The 12,454-nt window shown below is 57.1% G+C and overlaps 1 protein-coding gene across 2 annotated transcripts in view; it reads right to left on the bottom strand.

The window, feature by feature from the left end:
- Positions 1-12,229, bottom strand: part of CORO2B (coronin 2B) — a 133,472-nt gene extending 121,243 nt beyond the window's left edge. Inside the window, exon 1 of one of the 2 annotated variants that reach the window (XM_038580819.1) lies at positions 12,139-12,229. In XM_038580819.1, the coding sequence (XP_038436747.1) occupies positions 12,139-12,153 (15 nt within the window). In that variant the 5' untranslated portion in view covers positions 12,154-12,229. Of the gene's footprint in view, positions 1-6,076; positions 6,212-12,138 lie in introns of those variants that run through there. The other variant, XM_038580820.1, reaches the window with a different exon arrangement.
- Positions 12,230-12,454: the final 225 nt, after the last annotated feature.

The raw sequence follows: 12,454 nt of genomic DNA, 5'->3' as shown, positions 1-12,454 counted from the left end.
GAGATACCTGTAGGGGATCCGGGCTGGGGGCCCGAAACCCCTGCCCCCACCTGGTGGCGTGTGAGCTTTGGGATGTCCACTCACTCTCTGCCTGTAGGTCTGGTTGGAGCAGACCCCCTAAAGGGCAAGTTGGATCGTATCACTCTGTTAAAACCCTGCCAGGGCACCTTGTGCCTCCCCAAGGTGCAGCCAAAGCCCCGCCACCAGCTCCCACCTCCCCTTCCGGCATTGACTCACCACCTTGTGCCTCCCCAAGGTGCACCCAAAGCCCCACCACCCGCTTCCACCTGCCCCTCCAGCATTGACTCACCACTCCCTACCTTACCCACCCAGCCACACCCAACTCCTGCGCCCCCCTCCATGGTGTGGTTCATGCTGTTCCCTCTCCCCAGAATGCCCTTCCCTTCACCTGTCTCTGCCTTCTCATCCTTGGAGACGAGCTACGATCTCTCCCTCCAGAGACCCTGCCTGGCTTCCCTGCTCTGTGCCCCGGGCTCCAAAGCTCTGTGCACACATCCCTGCTCCTTCCACACCACTGCTCACCAGCTCCCCTGCGCCACATCCCTGCAGTGTGTGTTCTGGGCGGCCTGTCTGCCCCACTGGACGGGGATCCCTTGACAAGAGGGCTGCGTGGGTGCATCCCTGCATGCTTGGTGCATGAGCCTTGGGCCTAGCACTCAAGGGCAAATGCTTTTTGAACTTAACTAGGGCCTCATTTTATTTAGGGGCGAGGGGAGGGAGGGTGGTCAGTGGTCAGGATAGCAGGGCAGCCAGGGCGGACAGGTACACAGAACAACGGCCATCCCCCGGGACGTCTGGCTCACCAGCCTCCACTGCTGCCTCACTTTCCTCCTCTGCAACCTCTCCCCAGCTGGAGTCTCATTATCCTCGGGTCTCCTTATCTGCAGGCTGGGCGCCGTCAGCGACAGCCACTTAAGTCAGGTATTACTCCTCCTGGGGGAATTTATATTTTAATAACTTTTAAAAGGCCCAAAGGAACGGAGTCCTGGACACGGTGCTGGGAGGGTGAGCTTAGAAAGACAATCACACAGCACGACCAACGCCCCCCCCCCACCCCCATCTGGCCCGCAGGCCGCTCAGTTTCTGCACGTCCACGGGGCAGTGCAATTGGGCACATAGGGGCCAGGTCCCCCCCTCCCCGCGGTGGGAGCCAGGGTGTGTGCCACCCTCTCTGAGGCTTGCTCTACCCCTCTGTAAAGTGGGGGTGATGCTAGAGTCATGGGGTACATAAGATAATGGATGTGACATCCTTGGCATGGAGCGCAGGCTCAGGGGAGACCATCGCTCCTGCTGCTTTTCTAAAGCAAAGGCCCACAGAGGATGCTGTCCAGCACTCGGGTTCTCCGGGCGCAGAGGGGTGGCTTTGTGTGAGGCTCCTGAGCCCCCCTCTTCCCTCCGCCCACTCTCCCTCCCGCCCTCCCTCCAAGCCAGAGATCCAGGGAAAACTTTGCCGGGAGGCTTCTCAAGCCCTGATAAGGTCTGGCCAGAGGAAAGCTCTTAGCAACCCAGGCTCCCAACCCAGAGGCCCTTCTAATGGTTTCAGAGAAACAAAGGATTGCCTGCAGCCCAGCGTGCCAGAAGGGCTGGCTTCCAGGAGGGAGAGTGGGGCTCATGGGCCCCCCCTTTGGCAGCCAGGGTGGCAGCCCGGCAGATAGGGCACCTGGCTGCCAGATCTCAGAAATCACAGCCCCGTGGCCGAGCAGAAGGAGTCTCAGAACTCTCTCCTCCCACCTCGGCCAGGGCCAGGGCCACGACTCAGGGGTGGGGGTGGGGGTGCTCCTGGCTGGCTACCTGGGGAGCTCAGCCTCTCCATTCGGGTGCCCCCTGCCATCTAGGCGAAGTTCTCGAAGTCTCCTTTCTAGAACACCCCCCACCACCTACTCTGAATCAGTCCTTAACCTGATTTCTACCAAAAACCTAGAAAAACCCACTGAACTGAAACTCACCCAACTAGAGCCTGCCATCAACCAGAGGGATCCCCGCTTCCTGCTCGGCCACGTGTGCCCCCCCCTTGACAAACCTTCCAGGGCCTGGATTTTCTCCTTTGCAACATAGGCAATCCTATCCCATCTCTTTAGAGTTCCATCCAGCTCTCGCAGTCCACGCACGTAGGGGAGCAAGGATTTATTTAGCCCAGGCAGCAACATACAGGGAGTAGCTCCGGCTTCCTCAAAATCCTGCCCAACCTTGTATTTCACACCCAGTACCCCCAAAGTCGACACCACACCTTTGACAAGTGCTGGGGAAAGATACCCCCCAAATCAGATATTATCCCTGGCCTCAGGGAGCTCACAATCAAGTCAAGGAGTCAAAGTTCAAGCTCCCAAAACAATCCCCCTACAACATAATGCGGTGGACCTTTACCTGTGGCTGGCGTGGTGGAGACCGGGCAGGACAGGAGCTCCCAGAACAGGGAATTAACTCAGATCGGGACCCTGGAAAGGCCAATTTCACAGGACGATCGGGGCCCTGAAATAGCCTGTGACCAAAACAACCTGAGTTTGTTCTCACACTCTAATGACTATGGCAGGAAAGCAGCCCTGGGGTCTGTAGAGGACACATGTGAGATTATGAAAAGTTATCAGATGGACCCTCAGGTACACAGAAATCCCCTTTCCCAGAATTCCAAACTTCTCGGAATCCCAAATTTCCCCCAGGCATTCCTGCAAAGTGACCTTTCACCTGGGGGTCAGCAGGGCAGGCACCAACAGCATTTTCTTCACGAAGCCTGAAGCCCAGCAGAAATGAAATCCTCTTGTCCCCTTCCCCCAACACCTTCCTTTCCATCAGCTGTTTGACGTCCTGGAAACTCCCGCAGAGCCCTGATCACAACCCGGGGAGCTCTGAAGTCATACTCAAGGTGTTTATTAAGTGGCTTGCTGCAAATCCCTCAAGCTAGTAGAGGATATTCCCTCCATAAACTCAAAGGAAAAGTGGGTCTGAGCCTCAGGGGTGCCAGGGTGTATCTGGAGCAAAGGTCAAGGTCCTTAGCCAGTGGGGGCTGGGTCTCTCTGCCAGGAGACTTTGGGCAAGACTGTGCTTTGGGATCAAGCTTCCCCCACGTCCTGCAGGGAGCTCAGGCCTGTGGGGATCCAGGATGATACAGATCAACGTTTAGATGCTTTATTTGTCTCACTTTTCAGACGAAAGCAGGACATCTGATTCTTATAGCCAGATCATTTGTCCCAAGCATCCTAAAGCAGCCGAAATAGAACAGGAAGAGGGAAAAGCAACTTTTCATCTGGCCCAAACCAGCCTGACGGAGTACAAACAGATGGAGGCTGGTCTCTTCTGCCCAGTGTGAGACAGCTCTGCAGTCAGGACAGCCGCAGGGGAGAAGAGGGTTAGCTGTCGTTGGATGCGCTGCCCAACTCCCAGGGCCATGGGACCCCGGTGGTGGCAGGAGACATAAGGGACTAGCTCAAGGTCACACACGGAGGCGCAAAGCCAAGAGCAGAGCCTGAGTCTTTTGCCTCCGGATCCCCCGCTCTGGCCATAGGTCTCAGGGTCATTCCTACCAGCCTGACCAGGTGGCAAGAAAGGCATGGAAGGCAGGCTCAGCCGCTCACCAGCTTTGTGGTCTTGGGAAGTTAGCTCCCTTCCCTCCCCAGGCCTCTGTTTCTGCACCAAGGGGCAGGGAAATGGTAAGAGGACATGAAGAGTGAATGAGGAAATAAGTATGAAATACTTTGTGGAGCCTCGTATCAACGAAGACTCTAGAAAGGTCAGCTCCTTCTGCGGTCAGCTTCCTGAAAGCAGGGATCTAACACCTGATGAAAGGCTAGGCTCTGCCTTCTAACAAACCAGTATTTATTAAACGGATCTAAATTAAGATCAGGAGTCACTCTTGTGTTTCTAGAAAGTGTGGAGGGCCACGGAGGCAGGGGGCTGAACCAGAGGGCCTCGGACAGCTCCAAAGTTGAACCTTGAGTGCATGTGAGCGCCCACCCCGGGAGCCTCCCTACATAGCCGGTTTGGGCAGCTGGAGCCTCCACGGGTGTCTCCTCTGTCTCACCAGGGAACCAGGAAGTTCACTCTATCTCTAGAGTTTTATTTTATTTTAGTTTTATTTTTTTTTTAAATTTTTAAAAAAGATTTTATTTATTTATTCATGAGAGACACAGAGAGAGAGAGAGAGAGAGAGAGAGAGAGAGGCAGAGACACAGGCCGAGGGAGAAGCAGGCTCCATGCAGGGAGCCCAACGTGGGACTCGATCCTGGAACTCCAGGATCACGCCCTGGACCAAAGGCAGGTGCTAAACCTCTGAGCCACCCAGGGATCCCTAGTTTAGTTTTTTCCAAAGATTTATTATTATTATTTTTTTCATGAGAGACACTGAGAGAGAGGCAGAGACACAGGCAGAGGAAGAAACAGGCTCCCTGCGGGGAACCCGATGCGGGACTCGATCCATGGACCCCGCAATCACGCCCTGAACCAAAGGCAGACACTCAACCACTGAGCCAGCCAGGCGTCCCCCTCCCCCTAGAGTTTTATTTTAAAGACCAAAGCCCAATCCAGGTCATTGGAAAGATTTAAGGACTAAAAATCATTATAATTGGGCCCGGTAAAAATATAAGGTGGAAATTTCCCTGCCAGGGCAAAGTTTCCTTTTGGAAAAAATAAATGACCCCTCCCTGGCGCTGCCTGCCAGCGAGGAGAGGCCCTGCCCTCCCGAACGCAGCCCAGGGAGGCTCCACGAGGGGCGGCAGAGGCTGGACAACAGAACGTGGCACTTCCATAGCCCTCTTGCCCAGGTCAGATAGAAAAAGCGGCCCACGAAGGGCCAACCTCCCACCATCAGGAAGCCGCAGAGAGGAGGAGAAAAACAGTGCCAGAGCCAGGAGGCCCGGGGCTGGACCAGCCTCTACTGGGCCTCGCGGGACAACGTCTTGCAGCATCCTCGGCCTCTCTGTGCCCATTTCCTCCTTCCTGAAGTGGGAATACACCATGGAGTCACTCCGGGGCATAAAATGAGTGCATACCCGTGCCAAGCTCTCAGACCCTGGCACGCAGGAAGTGCTCTCGCTGAACTGCCTCTGACTCCGGGCCTCTGACATCAGCCTGAGCTCCTCTCTCTGCCTCCTCCCCTCACCTGAGCTCCTCTCCTTTTACCTGCTACCTCCTACTCATCCTCCCGTGAATCAGCTTAAAAGTCCCCTCCCCACCCCTCTGACTAGGTCAGGTCCTCTGCTCTTATCCTCAGAGTTCCCTGTACTCCTCATTTCACGAGCCCCAGGACGCTCATTGCAAGCATTTGTTTAATTTTCTGTCTTCCCGACGTTAATAGCCAACACTAACTGCCAGGCGTGTGGTAAGTGCTTCACACGGATCAGCTCATTTAATCTTTATAATAATCCTTCTAAGTGCTACTATTACCAATCCCAATTAATGGATGGGGAAACAGATGTTCAGAGAGGTTAGGCAACTTGCCCAAGAACAAACAGCAAGTAAATGATACGGGGCCATCTGTCTGACTCGAAAGCTGGCATTCTAAGCCACGAGCACCCTCTGGGAAACGGGGGCCATCTCGAGAGGGCCACCCACCGGGGCACAGAGCGAGTGTAAACATTCAAAAGGGTGAGGCCTGCAGGGCTGGACTGCAGACCTGTGTTCCCTATGCAAAGCTTGCTTCGTGGACATGAGAAGCTGTGCTTCCGTCACACCTGTTCTCGCACCTGGGGGCCGGCTGCCCTGTCTGATGGCACACACCCTGTGCAGGATGCCTTCCTTCTCACTCAGCTCACACTGTTCCCCCCACCCCTTAAATTAATACGTGGTGCTCGGCTCCAGCAAAGGCCACAGGAAGCCGAAGCAGAACACATCCACGGGTGTCATCACCCTCAGGGCAAGGGCGAGCACACGTTGGGTGCCAGGGCCCCAGACGCAGAGGGAGAGCCCTCTCTAGGGGTGGGGGTGGGGGTCAGAATAGGGCCCTGCAAGTTAGACGACCCACCGACCCACCCACCGAGCACTCTGGGGTCTGACAGCCTTGGGCACGGATCCCCACCCACACTCCCCCATCCACTAAACCTGCAACCCAGAGCAGTCCACTTACCCTCACTGAGCCTCTGGAAAATGGGATGGTCTGCGAACAGAATCCACCTCATGGTTGCGCAGTCAGTGCGAGCGTGTGTGCCCAGTGCCCGCTTAATAACTGTTATTCTTGAGGGGATGGTGATTAATCTTCACAGGATGCGGACCATTAGCGACTGGATTGAGAAGGTTCTGGCTCCCAGTCAGAAGATCTGGGTGTGCATCCCAGCTCTGACCCACATTAGCTCTGGGATTAGGGTGTGGCCATGTTTTCACTCAGAGACTCTGTTTATTCGGCTGTAAATAGGGGGATCCCTCCTCACTGTGGGACCCTCCAAAGGATTCGTGTTTGTTTTCTGTAAAGGGGACTGTCCTGAGCAGACCTGGGTGCCTCCCATTGCTGGGTTAATTAATTGGAAGGAGGGTGCCAGCCAGAAACCAATTAGGCAGTCCTCTAGGGGCCTCTTGGGGGAGGGGAGGGGGTGGGCAAGGAAGGGCAGGGGGAGGGGCAGCTCCTCCTCCATTGTCCCCAACCCACTGCCTGGTGCCTCCTCTGCAGCTGGTCCCCCACTCCAGGCCCACAAAGGAGAGGCTCATTCTCAACAGCTTCTTTTCATGTGGAAGCCACTGGATTTGCATCTGGCCTGGCCTGGCAGGGCCTGCTCCGCGCCAGCTGCTCCAAGCTTCCCAGGCTACGGGCTGCACGGGGCCTGAGCCTATAGGGCCCACGGGCAGGGAAGGCAGGACACGGAACAAGCCGATCAGGAGAAGAGGGAAGGCGAGGGGGCTGGGCGCCCAGGGAATCTGCACATTCTCTCATCTCCTGGACACCAGACAAATTCTGTGGCTAGCATATACAAATCAGAATCTGCCCCAGTGCCAGGAGCCGGCGGTGGCTGAGGCCATGTCTGCTCCAGGCTAGCCAACCGGGGAGAGAGATGGAAAAACTCACTCCATCCCTGAGCTGCCAGGGGCCGAGGCTGCCAGGCCGTTGGTCTAGCCAGTGTCCACACTCCCAAACCCGCCAAGCTCAAGTCTATGCTGATTCCGCAGGGCCAGCTTCTGGGGCCCCGGGGAGCCTCGCAGTCCTTCCCAGATGCCTCTGCACGCTGCCGTAGGCACTTAGGTGGCAAGGGCCCCCAGGCCAAGAGAACACAGGGCAGCGGGGGCACATCTGGGAAGAAAGGAACTCATCAGAGCTCTTCCGAGAGGGAGAGACAGTATGGAAGGACCTCGAAGTTTTGAGCACTTACAGTGTGGAGAAGACAGACCTCTCCTGGCTTGTGCCCCTGGACCTTGAGACTCTTAACTCAGAACTTTGGCACATCTCCTCCCTCATCTGGACAGCAGGGGCTGTGGCTTCGGCGTTCTGTGGCCCTAATGCCTAACACGCGGCCTGGCCCTGAGTAGGAGCTCAGAGGGCGCTGGCCCTAGAGTCCGTGAATTTTAGCCACATACCTTCTGCATGAGAATGCTGGGTATCTGGAGGAAGAACAGAGTGGAGGGAGGAGGTAGAAAGGGTGCACGCAGCAGAGAAGGCAGCAGAAGCACCCCCCCCTTCAGGTTTCTGGAAGTTGGGTCTGTGTGGTAACGTCTCCGCCCTTGAACTGGCTCTGTCATAGGCTTGCTCGCTCATCTCTTCTCCCAGTAAGAGCCAGACAGGAAAGAGGTGCTGGGAAGTGGAATGTCTGGGAGTCCAGGCATCTCCTGGGTGGACCAGGTCCTGGGTCCGGGAGTTGGAGCCAGAAGGGCTTCGTACCCCTTCCTTCCTATCCCGACTCTGCTCCTCTACACCTTGGCCTTGTGCTTTTTCTTTTCTTTTTTTTTAAGATTTTATTTATTTATTCATGAAGGACACACACAGAGAGGCAGGGACACAGGCAGAGGGAGATGCAGGGTCCCTGTAAGGAGCCTGATGCGGGACATGATCCCAGGGGATCATGACCTGAAAGAAGGCAGATGCTCAACCGCTGAGCCACCCATGTGCCCCCCCACTCCTCCGCCGATGCTTTCTCAACAAGAGAAGAGGGCTGCCCAACAGAGGGCAACTCTGACACCAGGGGTCCAGTAGGGTAACTGGAGTGGACCCCAAACCCCTGTCCCTGCACAGGCTGCCTGAGGTCCCCCTCGCAGGACAGCCAGGTGGCAGGAGCACTGCCTGGGAGTGAGGAGGACCCAGGTTCTGGACCCTCCGGCGTCAAACTTGCTGAGGGACTTTCGGTAAGTCATGGCTCATTTCCTGGGTCTCAGATCCATTATTTGTCAAGAGAGAGATCTGGATTTTTTGACTCAAACATCTTATTCCCTGAGGCCGCTCTTCGGTGACCTCACCAAGCGAAAGCCTGTTAGTGACGACCTGGACAAGGCAACACTGTCCTCTGTCCCATCACACTTAGCAGGAGCCGGAGGCTCCTATGCGATGAGCGGGGCTCTGCTGGGCCAGCGGCAGGAGAGCAAAGGTTGACGCTCAGTGGGAGGTGCCAGGCGGATCTGATGATGCCACTTGTGAATCTGGAACTGGCGGCCTGGAAGGCGAGTATTCTCTTTGCCCACACTCCTTCTCTTAAGACCTGAGGCGCCGCGGGCATTCCCACAGGTTGCTCAGGGTACTGTTCCTGGGCTGCTGACCCCCTGAGCTGGCCTCGGGACCACGGAAAGCGCTCAGCTGGCATGTAATGTAACAAGGCACACCTGAGAACAAGGCAGCCCAGTCACTAAAAGCCATCACATTCCTTACCTACGAGCCCCACCTCTGGTCCCCATCTCTGGTCGCATCCAGACAAAAGCCATGAAGTCACCCTGAAGGACCTCAAAGCAGCAAAAGGAGTTTGCAGATGCCTGCAGTCCTGCATTATAGCGGGCAGACTTTTCTTATAGCCTATTGACTTGTACTCTACACACAATTCTAATGCATTTTGTTCTGTTTTCGCAGCTCATGGCAGTTTAGACACATATTCAGAAGCAGAGAAGTGCTGGTAGTCTGGCATATGGCTGAAATGGCATAGAGAGAGAGAGAGAAAACGTGTGGAGAGCGAGCAGAAGGGCTCAAAGAATCAAAGCACCCTGTTCCTGAGAAAGCAGCCTTTGCACCCTCAGCCCTTCACTTGCCCTCTGGACGGATACTGGACTGAAACTGGGAGGAGGAGGTGGGGCCTTAACCTCCTGTGGATGTGTACGGTCTGGGCAGCTGCATCCCTTCTTCTCTCTTCCTTCTCCTCCTCGTTACATAAAGAAACTAAGACAGCTTATGAAATTACACACAATAAAGCAAGAGTTTAAAGCGTCACACCCAGGAGTCATGGCATCTGGCTGGAAGGTTCCACTCCAGGAAGAGGCCTGCACTGTTCTTTATCTCCAGTGCTGTTGAGTCCAGGCTTTATGTGGGACTTTAGCAGCTGCACCTCACAAGGAAGGGGGCTGGGGTACGTGCACGAGAGGCAGGGGATGGTAAATAGAAACTGGAGACCCATGTATTCTCAGGAAGTGCTACTGAAAATCTAGCAGCTTGTCATCAGATTTCCTCTTCTCCACTTTCCAGGCCCTCTGAGCTAACAAGAACCTCCATGCAACCCACAATGGACCCTGGCCCAGAGGACCCTAAGGGGGCAGGCAGCTGGGGGTCACCAGAAAGGGGTGACCTTTGCCTTGAGGAGCAGCAAGGACTGGGGTCTCACCCTCTAACCCTGCTCTCCACTACCTGTCACTCCACCTCCCAGTTCCCCCTTCAGGGCTCCCCTTCATATCTGTCTTGTAACTAGACCAACCCTCACTCCAGAACAGAAAGTTCTGTCTCCATCAGAGCCAACTTCCTTGCAGAACTGAGCCAAGGCCCAACAGAAGGGACCCAACACATCAAGGAAACCAATTGCTGCACCTCACAGATGGGAAATCAGAGGATGGAAGTGACTAGTCCAAGGTCACACAACCTATTCCTGGCTGGTTGAGGACCAGAGGCCTGGCCTTCAGACTCCCAGACCACTGTGGTTCTCCTTAGGACTCATGGAGAAGCCTCTTCCAGCCGGCTTTCAGGCAGCGGGAGGGCCCCCAGGCCCTCTCCTGCATTTCTTTTGCTCTTCTAGGCCTCCCCATGATGCACACTGCCAGTCTGTGAAGGCCTGGCAAGGGGAGGGAAGCTAGGGTTAAGGTGGGGATTTTATTTAATCCTCTGAGCTGGCTTAAACTGATGCCACATTGGTTAGGACAGGAAGGACATACAGAAGGGCTTGGTGGGGGATGGGGGCCAAGGGGAGGCCATTAGGGAATAATCACTAGATACCAAGAGGCTAGCCTGTCAATGAATTTAGTAGATGAGTACTGACCCTCGTGGGCTCTCCCCACCCAGGGCCTGAGCCTCCAAGCAGTGACCCCCTCTCATGGGAATAACCCAGTCGCTGGGGTACTCCATAGTGCAGAGCACTGCAAAGATCACAGGCCATGGGTTGAGACAGATCTGAGGGCAAACTCCAGCTCTGCTACTTACTTGCTGCGTGACCTTAGGCAAGTCCCTCTACCTCTCGAGCCTCAGCTTCCTCCTCTTTTAAGGGGGACCGAACACACCTTCCTTGCAGGCCTTCTGGGAAGCAAGGCTGCCTGAGCTCATGTGCATAATAAAGAGACACAGGGGAGACATTGAGTCAAACCTCGGTGCTGTTATTACAAATCTCCTAGGCTTTATCTCTCATCCAGGCCCATCCATTACTCTTCTGCCTCGGCCTGCTTGCGTCTTTGACGTTAATAACCTTAACGATAATAATCCTCCCCAGCCAAAGAGCATTTGCATCATTTCAAAACACTGAGCATCCTCCCCACTGTGGGCCACAGCAGCCCTGCCAGTAGTAGTTAAAACTGAGGCAGACCCTCAGCCCCCAGGCACATTCTCCCAAAACGGCTCTAAGTCCCAATTCTGGCATTGAGCCCAAGACCCCGGTCAGACACGTTGTCTGATGGCAGGCAAATCTCCCGGTGGGGGACTGGTAGCCCCTGGCTTATCACGAGGAACCAGAACCACCCCTCCCATCACCTCCATAGCTGACCCTCCATCTGGTCCACTGCTCTGACCACAAGCAAGCTGCCCTCTCCCCACGAGCCTCCAACTCTCCAGTTCCAAGAGCCAGGTGGGCAGCTGTTGGAATCTGGCCTTGGGTGCGTGGACCCCCAAGGACCACGGACCAGGCCGTGAACTCCTTACCCTAACAGAGCCCTCTGAAAAGTGTGGGTTCACCACCTTGGATCTTCTTACTGGTTCTCCAACTGTCTGTCACCATCCCCAGGACCCATGTTCTCATCCTCATATTCCACGAGAGGAAGGCCCCAGCCAAGGTCACCCGCGGGGTTTGGGGTAGAGCTGGGGAGTGAACTCAGGTCTCCTAACGCCGGGCACTTTGCGCAGCTACCTCGGTCTGCTTCCCATAGCAGAGAGTGTTCCCCCAAAGTCTCTCCAATAAACCCGGGCCCCCGTGCCAGAGGCCAAGAACTCTGGCTGCCGGAATGCGCATCTCCCCCTTCCCTGTCACATTCCCTCCCCATATCTCGGAGCAGGTCACCACGGGAGCTGTCCTATCCCTGGTGGCAGCAGCTCCTGGGCCGGGGGAGCGCCTCTCCCGGGGAGCAGCTCCGGAGTGGGGCCGGAGTTCGTGGGGTGGGCGGCGGAGGCCGGCAGGTGCGGCGGCTCCCCGGGGCGACAAGCCCATTCCCCGTCCACTGTGCTGCGGGCGGCGCTCCCCGCGGCGCGCTCCGACGGGGACTCCGCGCAGCTGCCCCACGCTGCTCTCCAGGGGTTAAAAATGCAGCACCCCCAAACAAGGGTTAAAAATGCAGGCGCGGGGCGGGCCGGCGCGGAGGGATGTGGGCCAATGCTCCCCCTTCCCTCCGCAGTCCCGGGGGCGCGAGCGACCCGAGGGCCCGGCTGGGGGGAGCCCAGGAGGCGCGCGCCGCCCCTCCCCGGCCCGGGCCCCCTCCCCGCGCCCACACCCCCGCGCCCCCCGCCGCCCAGCCCGGGGGCCGCAGGCGCCGGCGGGGCCGGGTCCCGGGGGCCGGGGGCCGGGGGCCGGGTCCCGGGCGCGGCGGGCGGGGAGCGGCGCTTACCTTTGTGACAGTCATGCAGGAAGTCCGGGGCGGTGCGGGGGCGGCGGCGGGAGGCGGCGGGCGCGGCGCGGGCAGCTCTGGGCGCGCTCCCCGTGCCCCGCGCCCTGCGCCCCGCGGGCCGCTCGGCTGAGCCTGGGGGCCGCGCTCCGGGCGGGCAGCGCGCAGGGACCGCTCGTCGGCGCTCGCCCGCCGCTCCGCTGATGTCAGCCCCGAATGTGCATTTATAATAGATGAGCCTCCTTCGCCGCAGGAAGGCGAGGCAGGAAGAAAGGGAGAGGGGGAGAGGGCCCAGGCTGGGGGGCGGGGGGAGGAAGGG

This window comes from Canis lupus, chromosome 30, assembly GCF_011100685.1.
Source record: "Canis lupus familiaris isolate Mischka breed German Shepherd chromosome 30, alternate assembly UU_Cfam_GSD_1.0, whole genome shotgun sequence".
Classification (NCBI taxonomy): domain Eukaryota; kingdom Metazoa; phylum Chordata; class Mammalia; order Carnivora; family Canidae; genus Canis; species Canis lupus.
This window is presented reverse-complemented; position numbering and strand designations above follow the sequence as displayed.